We start from the raw sequence: 25,069 nt of genomic DNA, 5'->3' as shown, positions 1-25,069 counted from the left end.
TCAAGTGGCTACAGTTACCCAGTATCTCATATGCTGAGTATGTACACTCAGTGTACAAGTACTGTGTTTATATGAATTATCTGACTCCTGGAAGGGACTGTCTGGAGACAGGCAAGACGGCCTAGTCTTATAAAGACTGTTTTGACTTGATAGCTCCAGTCAAATCATATAAATTTTTACATATTCTATTTAGAAAGATATCCCAAAACTTAAGTCTATTAAGTTCTGTCATTTTGAGGTTTCCTGAATTCTTGTTTTCAGATTTTTTCCTTCAGTTCATCTGTTTTTCTTTTTCAAATGGGCTGTATTATTATTCATGTTTCCCCTTCAGTTACCTGCCATATTTAACACCCATTTGATGTTAGTCATTCTGTACTTCGTGTTTGTTCTTTTTTGTTGTACTTACTACAATCAAATCCAGACAGTAATTAAATAATACCTAGATATCAAGCACTTGAGCGTATTAAGGGCTAATTCAACACATATGAGTATTAGCACAACTAAAGTAAAAAAGTAGGATTAATGGGACAAAATGAATAGGAAGACACCCAACCATGCTTAACCATCACCACTACGATGCAGGAAGAACATAAGCTGCAATGGTTACGCTGCCAACACATTAGAAATGAATGGCCAGGTTAATCTGAGAGAGGAGACAAGCAACTTTGCAAGTCTGCTCAGGAGTGTCTCCACTTGCTGGGCGGCTGCAGGAGAACCAGTCTGACGGGACCCTGAAGTCAGCGGAAAGAGAAGAAAAAGAGAAAAGCTGCAGACGAACAGTGTTTTGAGACAGCAGTATCATAGGAAAACTATACATTGCAATGGCAACATGGTAGATCCAGGCACCAGCAATGGTTTAGAAAGGCTTGGATAGCACAGTGTCAGTGCCTACTATCCTCGTAGAAGTCAGACTGTGGCCCGCAGTGAGACTTGAGCTAAGTACCAGTGACTGCACCGGGCACAGACCCAAGGTACAACTAACATAACACACGGTCTTTTTTCAAGAAACTATGAAACCGGTCCAATTCTGGGAATCCCGATTAGAGTCTCAGCTTTAAGAGCAGGACAAAATGGGACCCTGACCCAAACTGCAGTCAAACGCAAACCACCTGGCCTCCACCTCGCTGTTCCTCTGCGGGCAGAAATCCGAACAACCCAGAAGCTGCGGCTGGAAACCCTCCAGCAGCGAAAGCCAGGCAGCACCCAGCCAAGGTGGAGACCGGGCTGTCCGGAGGGGCCGTGGTCAGCCAGGGCTCCAGCCTGGAGGCTCCATCCAGGCCGCTACGCTGGGGCCCGGGTCTGCTGCAGCAAACCCCTGTGGGCGCTGCCTCATGGAGGGGAGCAGCAGTTACTTCAGGGATGGCTCCCCCCACCTCTCCGTGAGCGGAGGACCCGCCGCTTCCTCGCACGGCGCCGCCAGGAGGGAGTTTCTCCTCAGCGCGGGCAGGTGGGGCCGTTCCGCCGCCTGCCCCGCCTCCCTGCAGCTGGAGAGCGCGGACACCCGGCCCGGAGCGGCGTCGCCGCTTCCCGCCTCAGGGGCTGCCCCTTGCTGGGCGCCGCTGCGAGCAACAGGTCCGTGCCCCCTCCTCCCTTCGCCTGTGCGGGAGTGTGTCAGGCGAACAAAGGGGCTGAGCGCAGCCCCGCACCCCCTCCACGCAGCGGCCGCCCGGCCCCTGTGCTTCAGCCATTTGCGTCGCCTGGCATCGCACCGCCGCTCCCCCCCGCTTCTCCTTCCCGGCTTCCCCCGCCAGCTCCCGCTCCGGGAGCCGCTGTGCTGCCGGCAGCGAGGCGGAGCGGAGGGAGCTTCCCCAGACCGACGTGGGGCTCGCCGGCCATCGCCCGAAGGTAAGCCTCTGCGTGCCGGGAGGAGAGGAAGAGGCAGCGCGGCGGCGGGCCGGGAGGGTGGTCGGTCACGTCCCGGAGCCGGGGGGCCAGAGCTCCGGCCCCGGGACGTACCAGGTCCCCCTCGCGGCCCGCCGCCGCGGAGCCTCCGGGGAGGATCGGTGCCGGTATCTGCCCATAGCTGAGGTGAAATACGCGCCGCGGAGCCACGGTAGCCGTGTGGGGAGGTTCGGAGCACCCTCAGGTTTAATCGTGCTTTTCCCTCAGTACCCCTTAATCTACCTCTCCTTGCAGAAGAGAGTCCGGGCATATCCCCATATCTCTTCTCTGTATGTCGCAGAGGAGCCAAACGTGATGCCTGCGTATTTTGTTATCCTGCTGACCTACTAAAAATCTGAATGACTCTTTACAATAGCGTTCAGGGATGTGTAACAGCAGCACATTGCTTCCCGCTATAAATTCTTCATGGTGTGCTTCCCCATCCTATTAAAAGCACACGAGAGGTGCAAGCCCTGGGTGTACACGCGAGTGCATGGCTTTGCAGGGTGGAAGATGTCTGAATAGAAGTCGTACTGAATTTCGTTTGTCCGAAGCTCATAGGTTTTTATGTGTGGTCTTTAAAAGCAACAAAAAGACGGCTCCCAAACCCAAACTTACACATGGCACAGAAATTGATAGTATTAGATCCTATAGCCAACTTTTTTCACCTATCTAGGAAAAATAAAACCCTCTTGAAATAATATTATGTAAAGCTTTTCGACATCAATAGAAAATTAGAACAAAAAGCTAGAAAAAAGTAGGGCAATAACAGAATACCAATAAAATAGAACAATCTTTTTATACGATCTGAGAAGCTAAAGAGCTGCGTTTTTCAGACTTAACCATCTGTCTCCCAGAAATTAAATGGAATGTTTATGGAAAACAGTAATTAAATTGTCACTAGTATTGACAAAGCAGTATGTGCTCCCCCGGTTTAGCTCTCTCGCTCATCGTGCCTGATCTGCATTCTCCTCTTCCCAGGGCCCATCACACAGCATTTATTCACTCTTTAATTAGGACATCTAGTGCATGCCAGTGGGATCCTCTGGTCATCCACTGCTAATGGCAGTGTCTGATGAGAACCTGCGAAAGAGCCGAGGACAGGTCCCTTGCCTGCCCCAGTTCCCCCCAGTCTGCAGGATCTTGCTCCTGGCAGTAGTGACACTGAAGTCAATGGTGACTCTTTTAGGAGCTGGAGCTCGCAGGACTATGCCTCGTTAATATCAAAAGACTGAAATCCTGAAGAGCTTCCTTTCTTCTATGAATGCTTTGCTTGCATCACTTTTCAGTGTAACAAATCATCCAAATAGATGGACAGATCTGAAATGTCAGTAAATATTAGAGCACCATTACTTGGCAGGAACATTCATTGAAAGCCATTAACTGGCTTTACTATAGTAAAGTAGGATTATAGTATTTAGGGCTGGCCTAGGTTACCGTAGAGACAGTGGTGTGGTTAGATGACTGGATCCAGATCCTACTTACCAGGGGTTTCGGCATCCTTTAGTATCCTGTTGCAAGAGGATATTAGGGGCAGCTGGTTGCTAAAGAAGGGTGTAATAAAACATGAAAGGAAATCCTGCAATTTCTTCTAATGTAGAATTAAACTTTTTTTTTTTGTTTTCTTTTTTCTTTTTTTTTTTTGTCTTGTGAGATCCTGTATGGATTTTGCAGGGGTTTTGCTATTTATCCCTTCTAAAAGGGATTCTGCAGCATTGCAGTTAGGCTGTTTCTTTCCTGTGAACAGAAGCTGAGAAGTTATTTTATACCACTTCACATCCTTGGAAACACCCATGTAAAAAATGAGCTCATCTTCACTGTGTTTTGATCTTGTTAGTCTTCTCAGGACGTGACACTTTTGTATCTGCTGGTTTACTTTTCAATGGAATAGTCATCATGTGTTCTTTCCCGCTTCGTTTTTGGTCTCAGTGTTGTTTTGTCAGACAACAGGCATGATTAGTTCCTTTCATTGACAAAGAATTACTTTATGGCAGCTCAGGATTTAACAACCAGTTTAACCTGATGCATGGCTGAGCTGTCACTGGGCGGGAAGGGACCCTGCTCCTTCCCTAGCCTGCGCCATACATTCCTGCCCAGTTCCTTGTGCCAGCACTCGTAACCACATGACAATACAGTGAATGGATAGAGATTTTGCCTTCCTCCTGCAGTTAATTAAGCAAACACTCAAGCTTACGTATGTCGATGTTGGCATTACGAGTGGTCCTAGTCCTGTGACCAGAGCATTTAAATCTGCATGTAACTCTTTGCAGGATCAGTACCGTACATGCTGTGTGTTTTCCTTAGATAGCATTAGCAATTCTGTGGCCTTTTTTCTGTCCTGATCTTAAATGCTCCTTGGATGCTAACCATCAATTCTGGCTTTGAAAGAATTACAGGACTGGGTCAGTATTGTATATGGGTGATTGAGTGTTAATGAGAAAAAGAATTGGTGAGGTCCTTTGTTCTGCATTGCATGTTTGGTACTTTCCAGTTTCTTATTCCTCATCAGTGAGGACAGCAGGAATTCATGATCGGTTAAGTCAGTTTATTTAATGCAAAACAAGATAAAAAAAAAAAAAAAAAAATCCAGTAGTTCCACAGATTTTGCACTGTGTGTCAGGGCGAAGAAAGATGTGTCACATAAATGCTTTTCAGGTGCAGGGTTTCATGAGCTGCCATTGCTGTGCCTCTGGCTAAACCAGACAGTTTGACAGCCTTTTTTAATTCACTCAGAAACACACCAGAAACCACAACCTTTCCATTCAAATCCACATAAGTTGGACAAGCAGTTTCCATGCTGTTGTGTTGTCTGTCATAACATGATTTGCATTAATTAATAGTATTGAAGTTACTTTACATGTACACATTCACAGATTAGCACAAGCTGGCTGTTGTTTTTCTGGACACTGATTTCTCCAGGAGTCTTTTGAGAAGTAGAGTAAGCTTTGCATATGGATATCAAACTGCTGGAAGGCTCCTGGATTCCTGAATCATTTCAGCCTATCAACCTGTCAGAGATCTGCAGTTTTTTTTTTCCTTCCCCCCCCCACCTTTTTTTCCTTGGAAGCATCTCTGCTTTCCTCTCTCCCTCTCTTGTAAGTAGATTGGAAGAACAGGCCCGAAGCTCTGGAGATAAACTATTATTTCTGCGACCCATATTTTAAAGTGTTAGACAGTAAGAACCAAAAGCCAACCCTTTGCTACAGGAATAGCGTGCAAACGACAGATGTTCTGATTCTGTCAGTCAAAGACAAATCTCTTCATGGGAGAGCTCTCCTCTTATCCTGTAGCTTTCTTTCAGCTCTCCTTTACTGCAGCTCCCCGCATTGCCTCAGTTAAAAAAAAGCAAGCTACACATACATACACATTTGTTTGTACAGTTGTGGTGGGTTGACCCTGGCTGGATGCCGCATGCCCACCAAAGCCGCTCTGTCATTCCATAGGGGAGAGAAAAAGGCTCGTGGGTTGAGATAAGGACAGGGACAGATCACTCGCCAATTACCATCACGAGCAAAACACACTTGGGGAAATTAATTTCATTTATTACTAATCAAATCAGAGTAGGATAATGAGAAATCTAAAAACACCTGATTGAAGCATCTTAGTTCTTACTCTAGGTCCTGACTCCGTTGAGCTCTGCCCAGATTGCTACCTAATAAATGCAAGAATAGCACTGTGAGTGTTGCACATGATGCCAATTTAACTGCATGCAATAACAAGTCTTTATCCTGTAGCACTTGAAAAGGGCATGTTTGAATCATAGGTTAGTCAGCCACACTACAGTCTTTACTTCTCCTATGTCAGGAAGCCCAAAAGAGGATGGGACAGTCTTGAGGTAGCTGTGATCATCATCACTGTTCATGATTGTGCTGCCAGTCTGTATGTCTCTTCAGAAAAAACATTGATCATTTCGGTAAAACAGAATGCTGCCAAGTCAGCAGATATAAAAGCGTAGAAGACAAAGAAGAGAAGTCCAAAGTGAAAAACAGCATGTATATTCAAGGTATCCAGGATGATGCATTTGACACCTGGTTTTCCATCAAAATAATTGGCCAAACCAGAGAAACCATATAGATGTGAGACAGATGATTTGAGCTTTGACTTAATTCAGCCAGAATTGGCTTCGTACAAGAGTAAAATTCTTTGGCCTGTTCTTGCATGAATAAGATTAGATAACCAGGCAGTCTTTTCTGTCCCTTAGTTTCAGGCATCTGAACTGTTACCTATCTGCCCTGTTAAATGGAAAAAAAAAATAAAACACTGTCAGAGATATTAAATTGCTTGCACTGATTTCTGAAAGTCAAAGTTGAGTATAGTCAGAGAAATCAGTGCAGGCAGAAAGCCTTTGCCTGAACACCCAGGCTCATCATATGAAATTCACATTATAGTAAAAAATGTTATGTGTCCAATGCAGAAGGCATCAGGCTATGAAAATAAGAGTATTTTAATAGAAACCCATTTTATTTCTATCTCTGAATGGCCAGCAACTGTTACCTTCTAGTAATGTAAACAACATCCATTGCAGTCAATTTTCTCTTCTTCCCCTATTCAGTTCTGATGAGCACGTTGCCTCATATTTTGGTAAGCCCCTAGTTACATAGCTGCTGTGCTGCTAAAAACATTCCCATTGCTTGGTGACATCTGTGCTGGCAGCCTACAGGTATTTCTGATAGTAAAGTCTTGCCACAAAAATACCTATGACTCTAGCATGTGTTTCTGCTTCGAGATCAGCAACAGCATTTTTCAGTCCTACCACAAGTCAGGATGGCCTGGATCTCCAGAAAGTGTAACTGAGCCCTGCCCCACCCAAGACAATGGGAATAAGTACAGGGAAGTTCCTTTTCATCAGGGAACAGAACCCAGGATTCTTCTTTCTCTCCCTCGGTTTATTCTTGTTTCTGTGAAAAGTAATACAGCGTCAGTCTGAAGGACAGTAACCCTTCTCTCATTGTCTTGATGGTTTGGGCACTCAGTTGGCATTTGGGGCTTTTAGTCTTGTCAAACAAAGGAAGGAGCAGCATCAGGTTCTCATGGGGCATGGTCAGAGCTCTAACCATTGTAGAGAAAGGCGAAGTAGCAGCAAGAGTCAGTACTGCTATCTTTTAAAATAATTTAGGTTTATTTTGGAGAGTATTCTGGGCTAAGGTTCTCAAAGCAAGAACTGACACCTCCTGGTCACAAAAGGTAAGCATTTCATCCCATAGCCTTTGGTGGTTTTCTACTGGCTAGCCCTTGGTAGCTCTTGTATGCCATTCTTTGAAGATGCCAACCAATTGGCATCAAACTGTACCCGCACAATGTATAAGGGTACAGAACCTGTCCGTGTATTCCAGATTCTATTCCAGGAGCTGGTTACAGGTAGATCAGCAGTACTTTACAGCTCAGACACACAACATGTCTCTGCCCTTGCAGGAGAACTGGGAGGTGCATCCCACCACCTGTGGGATCAATTCTGTGAGAGAATATGGCCCCATGTCTCTCCACATTGGCCTGGTTTCCATGAAATAATAAATAAAAGAAGTCAAACTGCCATGAGTAATAGGTAACAGTTAGAGGCCCAACAGGAAACTCTACGAGCAGCATTTATGCCGCAGCAGAAAGAAGTCTGTGCAAGCTAAATCTTTTCCTCCTTTCAGATTAGGGCTGTCATGCTGGAGTTTTTTCTTGCTATCTGATCTGGCTGTCTTAGGTCTTGTATCTCTGTTGCATTACCATCTGCTGGATAAAACTTCCCTCAAAGTCAGCTTTTGCTGTGTTTAGCATTGCAGCATGTCTCTCCATCTTTGAATCCAGTCCAAAGTCTGTGTAAAGATGATGTCTGCAGAAACTTGCAACTATTTTGTAAATCTAACTAGATGTAGTATAATTTTTAGCTGCAGCTAGAATGACTGTAAACCTTAAGTTTGAAGAAGTAGCTGGGCAAAGAAACAGTATATGATCTCCAAAAATGAGAAGAGTGCCATTCACTGTGTATCTGAAGGACCTCTGCCTTTCTAAGCATTGCTTTCTTAACTCATCAAGAAATGAATAAGCCTGTTCAGTCTTTAAAAGTGGGGCTTTTTTTCTCTTAAGTACCTGATTCAGAGTTTGCTTGGAAAAAGATGTGATTTAATTATTCCCTCTTCTAGAAGTTTTCCTATTGCTTTCTTTTCCTAGGCATAATGTTGGCTTTCCTTTGAAGTCTATTGTTTTCTTAAGTTCTGTCTTTCTCAAACTCAATGGTGACATACTTTGGCAGATTTCTGGTGCTTTGAGCTCTTTAATCTGTATGTCTTTTCCATAATGATATTAAAATTCCATAATGATATATAAAATGATATCTTTTCCAAAATGATGTATGTCTATTCCATAATGATATCATTCCAAAATGATATTAAAATGATATTTATCATTCCATAATGATAAAAAAATCCAGCTTCATCTTAAAGCAATGAACTTAGTTTCCTTCAAATTCATTGACCCATCTTCTGTATTAAATGCAGTACATAGCAGGTGTGTTGCAAGAATGCAGTATGTTCATGGGGATGAAATACTCTTCTGGATTGCAAAACCAAGCCTGACTCTTATATTATATTCAAAAATCTATCTGAAGAAATCTGCTGGTTTGTTTGACTTTGTCTCTCAGTGGATATTCTCATCCTCCTTTATTAGTACCAACATTGCCAAAGTGTTCTCAGAGACTCTGGACATGTTTGCAATTATTTATTTGTTGACAATGCAGTTTAATGCTGAAAAACATTTCTGCAATAGACATTACAGCAGTTAACCACACTAACACTCAAAACAAGGCTTTTAATCAGCACAAGCTGATGCTTTGCTTGATGTTAGTACTGCTGGTATATGGCAATTTCCAGAATTCAAGGTCAGAAAGGATCACTAGATCAACTAGTCTGCTCCTGTCAAATTTCATTCCCCCTGGACTCCCAAGTGCCTTCCAGCAAGACACACACTCCTGATCTGCTTCATCACATAAGAATAAGGGTCTTCCCATGTCAGATCAAATGTCCTTCTAGTCTAACGTCCTGCCTCTCACGTGGACCATAATCCAGTATTGAAAGAAGTGTGTAGCAGGGTGAAAATGTGTGTTTCCTCATGGGATACTACTTCATCTCTGAATATTAATACTCTAACCATTTTCCAGTTCGGGATCCTCCTAAGCTGGACACAGTTTTAGAGTTTAGCATGTGTTTTGGCACCTTAAATAGATTGTCTTCCTTGAGCCCATTCCTCACTTTTCCATCAATTAATGTGGACTTTCAGTATCCACAATATGCTGTGGTAGGGTTTTTTTTTACTTCCTCCCTCAGTAGTGTAAATATTTTGCTTTGTTTATGCTATGCTTCCCCCCCTTGGTTTGTTTAGGGCTTTCTCCACCAGCCTAAGCAAGCCATCAGTATGAAGAATTTTCATGTGCCTACACTTGTGCACTGTCATCAAGTCACAGAGCAAACATACCAAACCCTGAAGAAGTGTCATCACTGCATTTCTCAGGCTTACTAAGGCTTGCTTTACCTGTTCTCCAAGCTATAAGCACAAGGCACCTTCTCTCCAAAGCCGTGGAACTGTGGCTGCGAGCTGGTGCCTAAGCTAGGTGTCATCTTTTTGCTTGGGAGTTGGCTCAAGAGTGGTGTACGCTGTGTGGAGACAGAGTAAGCTCATGTCTGGTTGCAGAGTGCTGTTGCAAGTCTCTCACTGAAGTGTTTTTCTATAGCTCTTAAATAGAATCATAGAATAGTAAGAGTTGGAAAGGATCTTAAGATCATCTAGTTCCAACCCCCCTGCCATGGACAGGGACACCTCACACTAAACCATGTGGTCCAAGGCTCTGTCCAACCTGGCCTTGAACACCGCCAGGGATGGAGCATCCACAACCTCCCTGGGCAACCCATTCCAGTGCTTCACTACCCTCACTGCAAAGAACTTCTTCCTTATATCTAATCTAAACTTCCCCTGTTCAAGTTTGAACCCATTACCCCTTGTCCTACCACTACAGTCCCTAAGGAAGAGTCCCTCCCCAGCATCCTTATAGACCCCCTTCAGATACTGGAAGGCTGCTATGAGGTCTCCATGCAGCCTTCTCTTCTCCAGGCTGAACAGCCCCAACTCTCTCAGCCTGTCTTCATACGGGAGGTGCTCCAGCCCTCTTATCATCCTCGTGGCCCTCCTCTGGACTCGCTCCAACAGCTCCATGTCCTTTTTATGTTGAGGACACCAGAACTGTACACAATACTCCAAGTGAGGTCTCACAAGAGCAGAGTAGAGGGGCAGGATCACCTCCTTTGACCAGCTGGTCTCACTTCTTTTGATGCAGCCCAGGATACGGTTGGCTTTCTGGGCTGCAAGCGCACACTGCCGGCTCATGTTAAGCTTCTTGTCAACCAACACCCCCAGGTAATTTAGTACTTTTTTCTGTCCTCCCAGATTTTTAAATACTACTTCAAAAATATAAAGCCTGGAACATCCATCCGTCCATCTGTAGATGAAATGTAACCTTTTCCCAGTATACACATTCAAGGACTGCATCCATCTTTTCGGCTGTAGCATTGTGCTGGTATGTTATGCACAGCTGTACACCTAATGTAATGTTAGCTGTGTCCCGATACGATGGAAGTAACCAAACTTTGGTTTCTCACAGACATGACCACATGCTCTCTCCTATTATCTAGAACTGTAATTAGGAGGTCATGTCTAGAGGTAGCAGCAATTTTCCATAAAAGGTTTTGTTACATGCAGTGTGGTATTGCTGTGCCATTATCTCCTGATCTGTAGTGCATTAGTGATGAAGACATCACATCAGCCCTGAAGTTTTCCCTGAAGGTATTGTAATTACTCAAAACCTTGTTTATGACTGTTCTTTTTTTATTAGTCTTTCTTTCTTCTAAGAGATATTGGAGAGGACTTGCACTTAACCTTTGCAACATTTGCTTTTGTGGGAGTGTTATTTCCTTTTTGGTGTATGAACTCCTAAGAGACACTGCTCCTCCCTAACTACTTCTGAAGAGTCTAAACTGGAAGGAACTCAAAAGAATAGCTTCCTTTTTAGAGAATGTTTGTCTCTATGGATATTACTGTTAAGAAACCTTTTCTCTGATCATGATAACTGTTTAGAACATGTATATTTTTAGTTTAGATTTGCTAACTATAATATTGATTTCATCAGGCTTTTGATAATATTTTTTTTATGACTTACTTCCTCTCTCTCTTCCTCCCTGTCCAGACACACTGAGACTTTTCTTCCTCTGAGTTTCTGATGAAAAACTGCTGCCCACATCTTTCTTGTGTGGTCTGTAATCATAAACTGTATTTCTCAAATGTTTATTTTTCTTTATGGTTGTATGAAAATTATGCAGTTAAGAGAGAAAAACATTCATACCTCCATTACATGTTGTGAGAAAATGACAGCACCTTGAGAGGTCACAAGGAAGCTGCATAGGCAACTTAGTATTGGATGCAATACTACAAAAGTCATATATCCAGTAGCCAGGGCAAGACACTAGAATTGTATTGTAACCCCAACTTTGAGAACTCCCAATGTAAAAAGAAAAAAAAAAAAAAAAAAAAAATTCCTGCAATTTTTCTCAAGGTGGGACACTGAAAGACAATTCTTTCTTTCTTTCTTACAAGCAGGAGGTTAATCAAGCAGTCAAGATCCGGAGTTTAAATGCATAATAGAATGCAAGAATTCAAGTGCTTCAAGCCCTTTCAGAGAAATGCCATCTCTATGCTCCAGATGTTTTCTCCAGCAATGAAAACTATGAAGAGACCATTTCCACCCCCCCAAATTTCACAGATCTGTTCTATGGGCAGCATAAAACCAGACTGTATTTATAATTATGCAAACCTCTCTACAATTGAGTCTGCCCTCTAGAAGTCTAGAAGACTCAGCATTCAAGGCTGAGCTGGATGTCTTCACACTGGCCAGTTCTACTGCTAACAGTCATCTTTTAGTTTTTAAAATAAATACAAGGGATGTTTTCTCTTTTTTGATGATCCTGCCTCTTTGGATTACTTAATCATCTGAATCAGATGACACTCTTATCCCGAGGAAATTCTCTACTAGGATGAAATTTGGCAGTACAAGTTTTTTACAGAAGCATTTCCTGGACTGAGGTGGAGCAGAATGGCATTCTGTCAGCCCTGATGTAGTGTTTCTTGGGGAAGATAGCCTGCTTATGTAAATTTGAGTTGCTTATAGTAGGGAAAGCACTGCTTTTATTAACCCTGGGACTGAGTCAGAGCAGTTTCCATTTGTGAACTGGAGAGCAGTAACCCAGTTCCTCTCACATGTGCATATTCCCCAGAGAAAGTGGGTGTTGCTAGAGGACAGGGTTTGAGTCAAAGGTTATTGGCACTGCATGAAAAAAAAAAAAGAGAACAATGAAAAACAGGCATTTAATTGGATTTTATCAGAACTGCCAAATGAATGCAGTGCCAGGAAACTTTACCTGCAGCTCTACATTACAGTTCCTCTGTCAGAAAAAGCTGTGCCACCTTATCTGTGCTGTTACTTGAGCAATGTCTCACAGCAGCTGGGGTTGGGGCCACACATCCAAGATATTATAAGTGTGTCACTGCCAAGTCTGTAAATACAGTTCATGTTTGTTGGCAGTTCTTCTGTCCATTAATATTACATCATCCCTAGACCAAACCCATGATAATGAAAACAGTTTCAGTCCAAGTAATTCAGCTTCTGACTTAAAAGTCCCCAGTATAAAAGGTGACATCAGTCCACAGATGCCCTGTACTCTAAACAGCTTGCTTCCTTTTCCAGTACCTATCCTGTTTGGGAATTTTTGAAAAAGGTGCTAAAGTCAAGCTTGTTTTAAGCCAAATGAGATCGTTAGGAGCTTGGATTCTTTTGAATCAGCACAGCTATCAAGTATCTTCCGCAATTCTGTATTTTTTGAATGTTCTCTGTCACCAGAACAGCACTACAGCTCTTTGATCTCTGTAGATAAACAAATGAAGGAGTACAGTACTGTACTTCCATCAGCCTCTTTCAGTTTCTTCCTGTTTTATACTAAATCTATGACCTTTTAACTCAGATCGGTCGTGTTGCTCAATAATGGGAAGGTTCCACAACTCTCTGAATTGTTTTTTCAGCTTCATCGTTGTGTAATTCCTACACTTTGTTTTCAGCTAGACAGAGGTTCTGAGATTGCTGGAGCAGTTATTGCTCTGTCGTTGACAAAGTCTTCCAAACCCTCTTTTAGCTTTTCTAAGTCTTCAAGACTTTTAGCTTTTCTAAGTCCCCATAGAGTTCCTTGTTGCCTAAATTGCATGTGGTGCTTTGATTCAAGTCGTTCTCGTACTCAACTTGAATTTCAACATACTCTTGGTAGTTAGCTTTAAATGTACCAGATGATAATATTCTTTAGAATTCTGCTGCTTGCCAATTAGCAAGCAGTACCATCAGTCCTTCTTCCTCCTTATGTATTCCTCAAGATTCCTCAAGAGGATGTTAACACAGGTGTTTGTAAGGTCTAGGGTGGGTGGCAGCTTCTTAATAACATTTCAGTGTCAAGTCAAACTTCTAAGCCCAGCAGACATCTGAATACAGGAAAAGGTATGATCGGTGTGCTTATGAAGGATCTCACCCTTTTTATTTTCATTAGCCAAGAAAGTTGAAAAGATCACTTGTTCTGGATGCTCGTTTTAACAACTTTGAATATCTAATTGGTGATTTTCCTTTGGGACATAATGCAGGAAATACATTTCACCATTTGGAGATACTATTGGATTACAGTTACTGGTTTTGACTTCTTACACTTAGTCACCCACACTTTCTATTTTTGGTAGCATTCTCTTTCATTCTTCCTTGTTTCACTTGTAAAATCAAGCAGTAGGCTGAGAGCTTGACACTATCTGAAGCTGCTCCTTCCTTCTTGTGAAGGGGGAACATAAGTAGGAGAAGTCAGAAGTGGTCTCAGAAGTGAGGTGTATCTGAATCCAGGAAAAATGGGACAGCAATGGTGAAAAGTTTATTAGCACGCTTTGAATGTTCATAATTGCGGGCATGCTCTCCAGAGCTGTAGCAGGATAAGGATTGAGTATTGGGCCACTCAGCCCAAGAGTGAGCAGAGGAGATGTAAAATGTTTCAATTGCTTATGTTACAAATGATATACTGGTAGCAATTTTCTTAATATAACAGGACATCAGAGCAACACCACATCATTCTAAGTGTTTTTCTAACCATCTCTATTTGACCTTTGTCATTTTGTAACTATCAATTACAGTAGCTCTTGAACAAGGCTAGATCATCAGGGCTCTGGAAGGCCTGGAGCAGAAAGCAGGTTAATCTCAATGTCTGCAGCATAATAAATCAGAATAAAAAATGACTATATAGTGAATTCAGTACTGTGAAGACTCACTGAAAACCAAAATCACATCAACAGGGTTGCTGCCCTGTTTAAAGTATTAATGAATCAATATATTTTCCACAGACACACTGAGTGTACACACAGATCACTGCATTTCTCCTTGTCTACTTAAAGCTACAGAAAAGTCACCAAAGCCTAACCTACCGAGTTTTGGTCCAGACCTCAGGAAATTTGCCACTAAGGCTATCCAAAGTTCATAAAATGTCACAGAAAGTTCCAAAATGCCAGTTTTTTAAACACCTGGATGAGAAATGCAAGGTTTGTGAAATCTACTCATTCGAGTAAAGAGTTTCCAAATGCTGTTGAAACCTTGTTATGGTCTCCAATGCTCTAATATCCAGAAATCAAACCTCAGTATTGATTTATTGTCTAACTGAATGTGATCAAATGTAGTAGAAAGTCCTTCACAGGGCAAGCGCACAAAATAAAAACATGTAAGAGGAAAACTGATACTATTATTTCAGTGAAGGTTGCTTGCACAAATATGGGCTTCTAAGTTTCATGTCCATGTGGTGAGTGTCCTGACAATGTCGCCTACCAATTATGCTTTTATTAAGAAAAGTCAGAAAGTTAGATTTTCCTAATATTAATTTAACAGGGTAAATAAATCCTCTCAGCTGAAAGGAACTCACAAGGTATATTTTACATAGAAATGAGTGTTCTTGAGGACTGTGAAAAACCTGCCAACGGGGATTTTAATGGAAATTAGTAACCTCCCTTAAAAACAGAATCAGAGCTGCAGATCCTTAGTAAATGAAATTAAGTACAATTTGACAATTTTTATGCGTCGTTCATCCAAACTTAAACCGAGCCTGGGAAATTCATAAACAAACAATGAGGCAAACAAACAGCACTTTGTGAAATTCTAAAAGCTACATTTGTGAAATGGTGATACAACTGGGTGGTGATTGTGTTGACAGGGACTAACCTACTTACAGTCATGCCCTGTAGCCTGCCATTTTCCCAGAAGAAACTTCATGTTCTAATTATCTATTGTAATTTTTGCTCGCTTCTACTTTTTATTAACAGAAGCCATAAATCTTTCAGACATGAACTAGTCCCTATGAAGTCTGATTTACATCTTGCTAATGCATTACAGCTACATACACTGTTACATACATGCCAGATTGCTTTTGTCATGACAACACAGAAACCCCTTTGATGTGTTTTATAAACAATTTGAATCTATTAGAATACTCTGGTCACTTTAAGATACTGTAGATATCCTATTAAAGGAAACATAGCTCTAATAGTCCCAAACTTCTGAGTGAGCTGAGAATATATCAAGTTTAAAACTAATCAGCTGTTTTTACACTTTCTTTTAAACAGGGGGAATGCATATGAGGAGTGGTGATACGAAGAAACCTTCACAAAGGTCATGTAAAGAAAAACTTGGCTAGTGGGGAATCTCCTTCCAGAGTAGATTGCAGCCACTACCTTCCCCCGAAGTAGTTGCACAAGGTGAATAAATTATGACAGTACTCCTAAGTATCTGCCTTTAAAGGATGTTTTTTCTCATTGCCCAGCGCAGCGTAGGGGCTAGTTGTCACGAAAAGGATGCAGTGCGTACAAACTGCTTAACATTTTTCCATAGCAACAGGAAAACCAAAATTGCTTTTCAGGCTGTTGGGGTGCTCATCGGGGCGATCCCCCCCCCCCCAGCAAGAGGCCGTGTTTTTGGGGGGTGAGCTAGCGCAGTTAGCCCCGGGCAGCGGGAGGCGGCAGAGACGCAGGACGCATCCTCCAGGGAAAGGAGAAGCGCGGGTTTAGCCCCGCAAACCAGAGGCAGCCCCGCCTGCGAGAGCGGCGGCTCTGTGTTAAGCCGGAGTAGCGGGGAGGGGGAAAGCCGGCAGAGGGGAGGGCGGCCAGGCGGTGGGAAGCTGAGCGCTCTCCGGTTTCCCCGCAGGTGATGGCCGCCCCGCTGCGGCCCGGAGCCCTCCGCACGGGCGCGGCGCGGCGCCGGCACAGCTAGCGCGCATCCATGGAGGGCAGCGGTGCCGCGGAGGAGGAGGAGAGCGGGGCCGGGCCCGGTGCCCCGCCGCCGCCGCCGCCTCCCACCCCGGCCGCCCCCTGCGGCTTCAGCTCCTCCCTCTGCTTCAGCGCCACCGCTGCCGAGCCGCAGTCGCCCGCTGCCGGCGGCCGGGTGGTGGAGAGCCAGTGGGAGATCAACAACGCCTCCTGCCAGCCGGAGGAGGAAGAAGAGGAGGCGGTGGGGACCCTGGACCGACCGGCGGAGGAGCCCGACCTGGTCATCGAGGTGTCGGGCCGTCGTATTCGAGCGCACAAGTCGGTGCTGGCGGCCAAGAGTGACTACTTTCGTGCCCGCGCCTCGCGGGACGTCCTGCGTGTGAAGGGAGTGAGCTACGGGGCGCTGCGGCTCCTCATCGACTATGTGTACACGGCCCGCATGGGCGAGGTGCGGCATGACAACCTGGCCGAGGTGGTGAGCGGCGCCCGCGTCCTACAGATGCCCTGCGCCCTGCACTGTGCCGCCGAGGCCATGCGTGCCCAGCTCCGCCTCAGCAACTGCTACCAGCTCCTCTGCCTGGCCAAGAAGCAGCGGCTGGCAGAGCTGCGGGAGGCTGCCTACCGCTTCATGAGCGATCATTACCTGGAGGTGCTGCGGGAGCCCAGCGTCTACGGCCGTCTCAGTGGCACTGAGCGGGACCTTATCCTGCAGCGGCGCATGGAGGCCGGCCGGCCCTGCTTGCTGGTGGCCGAGGTCAGCGATGCCTTCGAGCGGCCAGGTGGTAGCAGCCGGCCACAGAGCCGTGAGAGCAGCCGGCCGCAGAGCCCCTCCTCCGTGGTGTCTCTGGAGGAGAGTGGTTCCCTCATCCACTGCTACCAGGAGGCCAGCGGCGAGTGGAGGGTGCTGACGCGCCTGCCTGAGGAGGCCAACGCCAAGGGCTGCGCCATGTGTGTCCTCCACAACTACCTCTTCCTAGCAGGGGGCATCATGGCAGGGCCAGCAGGTGGTGAGTCCCGAGCCCGCCTTTCTGACAAGGTCTTCTGCTACAACCCCCTAACAGACACCTGGAGCCAGGTGCGGCCACTTGCTCAGCCCCGCTCACAGCTCAAGCTGCTGGCCCTGGACGGTTACCTCTATGCTGTGGGGGGTGAGTGCCTCTTCACTGTGGAGAGGTACGACCCACGGGCAGACCGCTGGAGCCGTGTGGCACCCCTGCCCAAGGGTGCCTTTGCCGTGGCTCATGAGGCCACCACTTGCAACGGAGAGATCTATGTATCAGGGGGCTCTCTGTTCTACCGCCTGCTCAAGTATGACCCCAAACGTGATGAGTGGCAAGAGTGCCCTTACAACAGCAGCCGCCGGCGCTCTGCTGACATGGTCGCCTTCAAGAGTTTCATCTACCGCTTCGATGTGAGCAGTGGCCGTGGTGGGGAGCAGGGCCCAGGTGGTGGGAGTGGTGGTGGTGTTGAAGTTTTCCGGTACAATACAGTGGCCAAGCGCTGGAGCCAGTGTGCCAGCCTGCGGCCCAGTGGTGGCCCCATCCAGCCCTTCCGCTGTGCCCCCTTGGGCAACACCATCTACTGTGTCAACCGGACCGGCACCCTCCGCTTCAACCTAGCCCAGGACGGTGAGGTGGAAGCAGATGGCGGGCTCAAGGGCGCCTTTGATGGGGAGCTTCTTAAAGCACCCTTGGATGCCAAGGGTGTCCTCCTACCCTTTGTGCTCACCCTGCCTGAGAGGCTGGACAAAACAGGGGACCAGGAGGGCTCCCTCCCACTGTGAGGTGGCTAGCCTGTCTCTGGCTTCCCGAGTGGGGAGTGAGATTGCAGCTGTGGGGGACTACAAGCTCCCCCCTGCAGAGGGTACCCTGTCTGGCATGTCTGCAGAGAGAACGAGCTTCCCCTTTCCTCCTCTCTGCTCCCAAGATGTCGAACTGGAGCTACTTGGTTGTAACGCGTCTCGTGTTTGCTTTGCTTTGTGTGAAAAGCCAAGCACATGAAAGGAAAAGCTGCTATAAAGGATAACCTCTGGATTATGTTTGTGCCAATTCCCAATCTGAGAAAAAAAAATTCTTTACACCTGGATTTCTAAAAAATTCCTGACAACAGTGTCATAATGGGACGTTACTGATAGCGTTGGTTGCGTGTTTACTCATAGTTGCAATCTGGGCTGGAGCCTTTTCAGCCATTTGTTTTCTTTCTCTCTGGGATGATACCCAGGGATAAACACTGCTGGCAGCATAGCTTAGCTGCATTTGTTTTTATGTTAAAACAACTATTTCCTGTGCTAGAAAAGTATAGGAGGAGCCCCTCCATCACAGCCTTTCATTTCTAGTGCAATAGAGGGTTTAAGGAAGACGTGGCACTGTGTGGTCCCAGGAATTTTGACCACAAATGATTTAACAGATACCAGACGTAAAGTTTTAAGTAACACAAATGTGTGCCGCATGTTTATATTTGGAATAAACAAAAATAAACAGAAAAAGGCAAGTTACCTTTTTAAAATGTGGCATGTCAGATATGAAATGTTGATATGTTCCTTATTTGAAACAGGCAGTGGTTTCCGTATAAAAAGACATCAATTTATTACCTTTTTTTTATCAGAGATTTTAACTTATAACAGAAATGAAGTGAAGCTGTTCAGACTGCAACTGATTGACATGACCATGTATGCCACTAGAGTTTGGGGAAATATTTTGTACTTCAGCTGCTCTTTAATTAACTGCAGGTCAAGGAAGATTAACCTAAACCAAACGTAAATTCTTTGAAACTGACTGCAGACAGCTTAAATATTTCACTGTATGTTAAGTATCCTGTGGCAAGAGGCTTTTCCAACTTACTGCAAGACCATCAGCGGAGGACATGGAAAACAGGAATGCGCTACACATGTTGATTATATTGTGCACTAGCATGATGCTATTTCCCTATCTTTTGGTTAAGAGACTGCTTTATTTATTTGATCCAGTGATTGCTGTAATCAGTAAGTCCTTGTTAACTGCAATGTGCGCTGACGGCGTACACTGTCATTGGGATTCTGAACCACCCAAGAGCGCTGTTTGTGGAGCAGCATCCTAATGAGATGAAACCATACAAAGCTTGTTGCTGCCTGTGGGAAGTGGGAGCATACTTTTTGTCATGTTACTCAGAACTGGAAAAGTGTAAACTGTCTAAACCGTCTACGCCGACAGACTATATTGAAAAGGGCACATGCATTTATTTTGTACATTTTATATAGGAAAAAAATCAATAGGCAAGGCAAATGTTTTATCTTTATGGTAAACCACTGAGAAACCTTTTCTGAAAAAAAGAACCAGTGTTTTTGCTGGTATATTGCTGTATATTCAGCCTGGAACTGGCACGCACTGTGGAAAGGAATTGTTTATATGCAAAGCTCTAGCATAGATTCAGAATATTTTAGAATGACATAGGGACCTTACATCAAAGAAAGCAGATCTTTTTAAGTTTTATAACAATGTTTCTGTTAAACAGGACATTACCATTCCTATACGTTATTGCTAGTTCCAAAGGAAGGCAGCAGGCTCTGTCCTAAGAGACACCATCTTCACAAAAAAGAATAGTGAAGATTATAGATACTTCTTTCCTTCACTTTCATGTGTTTTTCTTTTTTTCTTTTTTTCCATCTGTCTTGCATGGGGGTTTAGTGCAGCTGAACTGGTTAGCCATCCTGTAGAAAACAGTGGTCCACTCCTAAAAGTTCTTAGCCAAGCGAGCCTGTTCCCTAGTGAGCTACTTAAAGCATCAGCCAGGTAGGAGCTGTAGGCCTGCAGAGTGTGGCTCTTACCTTAGTCTCAGTACAGGTTGGTGCAGTGGAATTTAATACCATTCACTGAATGACGGACTTAATTTGCAGACAAAAATCCCTGGAAATGTTGACTCTAGATTAAATTACAGCATTGTAGCTTGAGCAGGAGGGAAAATCTGTGTTTGCCTTCAACATAATTTTTATGTTAGCTGTAGAAAGTATTTCAAGCTCTGTAGTGAAACATTTAGGTGCATACTTGAACTAAAGACCTAAGCACTAGTCCAGATTTTGAATTAGCAGAGTCATCAGGAACACACAAGGAAATGTCTGTTTTGTGTTACAACACAATACAATTTCGTAGTTCAAAATACTACATAGTATATAGTTCTTACACTGCAGCATAGTGATGAATCAAGCCAGCTGTTGCATTCTTATTAATTAAGCATTAGTTAAAATGAGTTTTGGGAAGTCTCCATGGTTTAAGCTACAAAATTATGCCACAGAACTGTAGAATCATAGAATGGTTGGGTTGGAAGAGACCTTAAAGCTCATCTAGTTCCAACCCCACTGCCACAGGCAGGGACACCTTCCGCTAGACGAGGTTGCTCAAAGCCCCATCCAACCTAGCCTTGAACACTGCCAGGGATGGGACAGCCACAGCTTCCCTGGGCAACCTGTGCCAGGGCCTCACCACCGTCACAGGAAGGAATTTCTTCCTAAAATCTAATCTAAATCTCCCCTCTTTCAGACTTCCAGGAAAGAATGAAATATATCCTTTCTTCCAGTATTTCTTGCTGTACACCATGAAGAAATACTTGAAAATAATCTTTACAGTAATAAGCATTCTATGAACCTGCAGTGGTTAGTATTTTTGCTAGCTTCTATTATTAGAAAAGGTTGAATCAAGTGCTTAGCTGCTTTCACTGTTTACACTGTGTAAATGAGGGCAGAGTCTGGTCTTCATTAGTAGCTGTCTGTCAAACCTGTTTCCTTTGTGTGCTCTTTGCATAATCACAGCCTGATGATTGACAACAGAGGCATGTTGCTAGCCAGATTTCCTACTCTGTGGCCTCTGTTTCCTCCCTGGTGAGCCTGAGGCACGTTTGCTGAGGGTTGTTATTTTCTCCCAGCTATATCTTCAGCATATCCAGAAACGCCCCCACCAAACCTGGGTACTAACACCAGAATTTAGAAATTCAGGCCTTTGAAAACGAACATTGACATACCAGAACTCTTCATAACCACTGTCCCTTTGACATGCGAAGGTTCCTCTCTGTCCATACAGAACTTCCGACCTCTGAGCAGTTACCCACCTACCGAGCTACCGCCTCAACTCCTTTGAGACTAGATGATGTGGTACCTGGAAGCTTCTGGTGTAGTATGGTTTTATGGTGCAAGCTAAAGGACCAGCCCTGCCCCCCGCCCTCAAATTGCGTTTGCATATATTTTGCTTTTAAAACAGAGCTATTTTATCTAATAGCCCAAAGACTACTGTGTTTGCATAGGAAGATAAAATCTCAGAAATTGTCCAGGTAGGGGAATTCAAACCCTCATCCTCACAGAGTGATCTGAAACTAGCTGGAGAGACATAGTCCTCTCTATTGTCTGTCTTCTCCATGAATCTAGTCCCCTTCTCCCACTTTTAATAGGATGTGCAGAAGTTTTTCTGCTTCCTCCTCCCTAGAGTACTCCTGTTTTCATGGTTGTCTGCCACAGAATGCCGGCTTGAATTCCCTCAAGCTGAGTAAGGACTGAACTCAGGCCTCCCACTTCATGTGTATATGTTCTCAAATCTAGATGACTAGAAGAAGAGTGTTGGGACCACCTCCTTTGGCTCTTTTTCAGGGATGAACCTCATGCAAATTCTCCAAAAGCACACATAGGCTCCTGCGCAGTGAGTTCTGGGTAGATTCCAGGCTCCAGCTCTTGGGTGGGTAATTCAGGATACATTTAGTACATGCTGGTGCAATTGGGCAAGTTTTCTTGTTGGGAAAGCTTTTCCAGGGTCTGTACTTTGAGTTGCCAGTCTGAGGTGGGGACTCCAGGCACTGTACTGGGAGGTCAAGCAGGTAATTGGGGTTCTTCTCAGGGCTGACACCTTGGTAAAGAGGCATTGCAGTGCCTGACATGGAAATGCTGAAAGCCTTCATCACTTCTAAAACTAAATCCCTGCTTCAACACAGAAACAAGCCATCTTAGCAAATCCTAATAACAGATGGGACTTTAGTATTTCCATCATAAAAAGAGACCTTAGTTGCAACAAAGGCACATGTACAAATTCTTTTTACACTTGGAAACTAAGTCAAATGAATAATTGGCAAAAAAATGACCCTATTTGATCAAAACAGGCACTGTTGAGCAACATGGGAAGGATGCTAATCATACTCTGTTCATTAATACAGTTGTGCAGTAGCTGATGTAAATTCTGTCCACAAAAAAATTCTTTGTAAATAAGTACCTGGTAAAATTTAAAGTGATAAAAGAATAAATTATTCACATGAAAGCTGTAACTTTCCTGTGCTGTTTGGCTCTCAGAGTGTTGTATTCCCATTATTGCTATTCATGAGCAGCTATTATTTTTCCAGCTTTCCAGGATCCATTCCATTGACTGCTCCATAGCTGTGTTACCCTTCATTATCATTGAGTTTGACAGTGGTACCAGGGTGATTTGCTTTGTGTCTGCACTGACATGTGGTGCTTTCTACTTGAATGAACCCAGAAGATTTAGACAGAATTGTATCTTTGGGCTTTTGTTTTTCAGTGGCATTGCTCCTGCGAAGCTTAAGAAAGCATAAGAAGGGAAATAGTGGTACCCTGGAGCAGTTGTAATAGCAAGCATTTAATGAATTTGGGGTTTTGTCTGCCGTTATTCTGCACACCAGATTTTCACTGGATTTAACAGAACATCTCTATGTAGCTGTTAGGAGTATGAGCCTGAGTACGATTGTAGGAAAGCATGTTTTTATTTAAGTATATTTAGTGCCTCAACTCCTACTCTGAGATAACTTAATGCAAGTTTTTAATGGTTCCACACATTTAGTAGACTACTGGAACTATTCTGACTTTACATTACTGCTAATAAAGGCAGAGATTGACACACAAGTTCAGTAAAATTGTGCTCTCAGAATATTGTAATCACACACTTTTCATTTGCTTTGGCCTGCTGAATGCTGAGAGCTGCTGGAACGAACCTGTCCGTAGTAGGAATCATCAGGTGTGCTGGTTTTGGCTGGGGCAGAGTTAATTTTCTTTAGAGTAGCTGGTAAGGGGCTGTGTTTTGGATCCGTGCTGGAAACGGTGTTGATAACACAGGGATGTTTCAATGCTTACACAGGGTCAAGGTCTTTCCTGCTCCTCACCCCACTAGCAAGGGGGTTGGGGGTGCACAAGGAGTTGGGAGGGGACACAGCCAGGATAGCTAATCCCAAGTGGCCCAAGGGATATCCCATACCATGTGGCATCATGTTCAGCATATAAAGAGGAGGGGGAAGAAGAAGGAAGGTGTTGGGAGGGACATTTGGAGTTATGGCATTTGTCTTCCCAAGTAACCCTTATGTATAATGGAGCCCTGCTTTCCTGGAGATGGCTGAACACCTGCCTGACAATGGGAAGTACTGAATGAATTCCTTGTTTTGCTTTGCTTGTGTGTGGAGCTTTTGCTTTACCCATTAAACTGTCTTCATCTCAACCCACGAGTTTTCTCACTTTTACTTTTCGATTCTCTCCCCTATCCCAGAGGGGGCGAGTGAGCGAGCGGCTGTGTGGAGCTGAGTTGCCAGCTGGGGTTAAACCAGGACAGCAGGCTATTTTGGAGACTATCTACCTTTCATAGATTACTTGGAAGAAACAGGAGCGTGGGTCAGAGGGATAGAAGAGAAGCATTAGGAGTCAAAAATACCTACTCTTATATCCAGCTGAAACAAGCATACATTAGGGAAGGGGAACCAGAGTTAGTACTTGAGACAGTGATGACTACAGGGACAGGTTTTTTCAAATGTTTATTAAACAGCCTGAGTTTTTACCAATTATGTTGTTACTGTTATCATTTTGCACCTACAACTCAAACCACCACAGTGTTTAAGAAGCTACTTTTTGCAGGCATCTTGTGCTTTCTTTCACGTCTTAGTGGACAAACCTTGGGCAAATTTGTGAAATCATGAAGTAACAATGTCGATGCTGCCACTGACAACAGATTAACTAATGCGAATGCTTTAGACACTGTTCACAATTCAGATGAATTATATGTGTAACTGATGTATTAACAGTTTCATTTTTGAAGTGTATATAGGTAAAGCTTTTTATGTACTCAGACTTGCGCTGTAATGAAATAAATACATACAAAAAGCTTATGCGCCCCCTTAGGGATTTCTGGGTAACTCGTGTTTTTTCTTTATCATCCATCCAATTAGTAACAGTATTGTATTTGTTCTTATAAAGCAAAGACAAAATTATATGGATTATCACAAAAGTAAAATGTGTAAGAAATGCTTCTAAGGCTAACCAAAAGGGAATCTTTTCATGTCACAGTGCCCCGGGTATTTGGAACATGAGGTTAGTACAAACTCCAGTTAATTTTTCTTTCTTTCTTTTTTTTTTCTTTTTCCTTGTCAGTATGTTTAAGTACATTATTTATGAAAGTTTCCCAGGATACTCTCCCATCTTATGTCATGTCAAATTTTTGGCTGGAGTAGATTTACAGCAGTGTAAGTAAAAGCAGAATCAAACACAACTTGAATTTTGTACTTTGTCTCCTACTTATTTTCTCATGAGATAGCTTGCTTGAAATGAAATCATATCACCTGTTTGAAAACTCCACGATTCATGGAGAGACCAGGTGGGGTTGGACCTGGTGTTGTTTCCATTACTTCCTTAGCTGTCCCAACATGCAAGCTCTACCTGTTTCAGCTTGCTTACGTTTTCTTCAGAACAACCAAATTCTGCCACTGGTTAAGGCAGGGTAAATCTGGAATACCTCAACCAAACCTCTTAGACTGTGAGAAAATGTGTTCCATTCAGCCACAGAGTTTGGAGTCTCTTGTGATTTACTAAGGACCTTCACTGGAAAAGAGAAAAGCT

General features: G+C 44.1%; 2 protein-coding genes across 3 annotated transcripts in view; both read left to right on the top strand.

Annotated features, from left to right (window-relative positions):
• Positions 1-1,449: 1,449 nt before the first annotated feature.
• On the top strand, positions 1,450-24,722 carry KBTBD11 (kelch repeat and BTB domain containing 11). The gene is made up of 3 exons (XM_030489811.1): positions 1,450-1,845; positions 15,592-15,723; positions 16,169-24,722. Exon 3 carries the CDS (start codon positions 16,244-16,246, stop codon positions 18,011-18,013), a length of 1,770 nt encoding a protein of 589 aa, XP_030345671.1. The 5' UTR covers positions 1,450-1,845; positions 15,592-15,723; positions 16,169-16,243; the 3' UTR covers positions 18,014-24,722.
• The window catches only part of MYOM2 (myomesin 2), a 128,638-nt gene continuing 105,343 nt past the window's right edge, over positions 1,775-25,069 (top strand). The window contains exon 1 of one of the 2 annotated variants that reach the window (XM_030489804.1): positions 1,775-1,845. The gene's annotated coding sequence lies outside the window, so the exon portion shown is untranslated. Of the gene's footprint in view, positions 1,846-15,652; positions 15,724-25,069 lie in introns of those variants that run through there. The other variant, XM_030489803.1, reaches the window with a different exon arrangement.

This window comes from Strigops habroptila, chromosome 6 (assembly GCF_004027225.2).
Source record: "Strigops habroptila isolate Jane chromosome 6, bStrHab1.2.pri, whole genome shotgun sequence".
Taxonomy (NCBI): domain Eukaryota; kingdom Metazoa; phylum Chordata; class Aves; order Psittaciformes; family Psittacidae; genus Strigops; species Strigops habroptila.
This window is presented reverse-complemented; position numbering and strand designations above follow the sequence as displayed.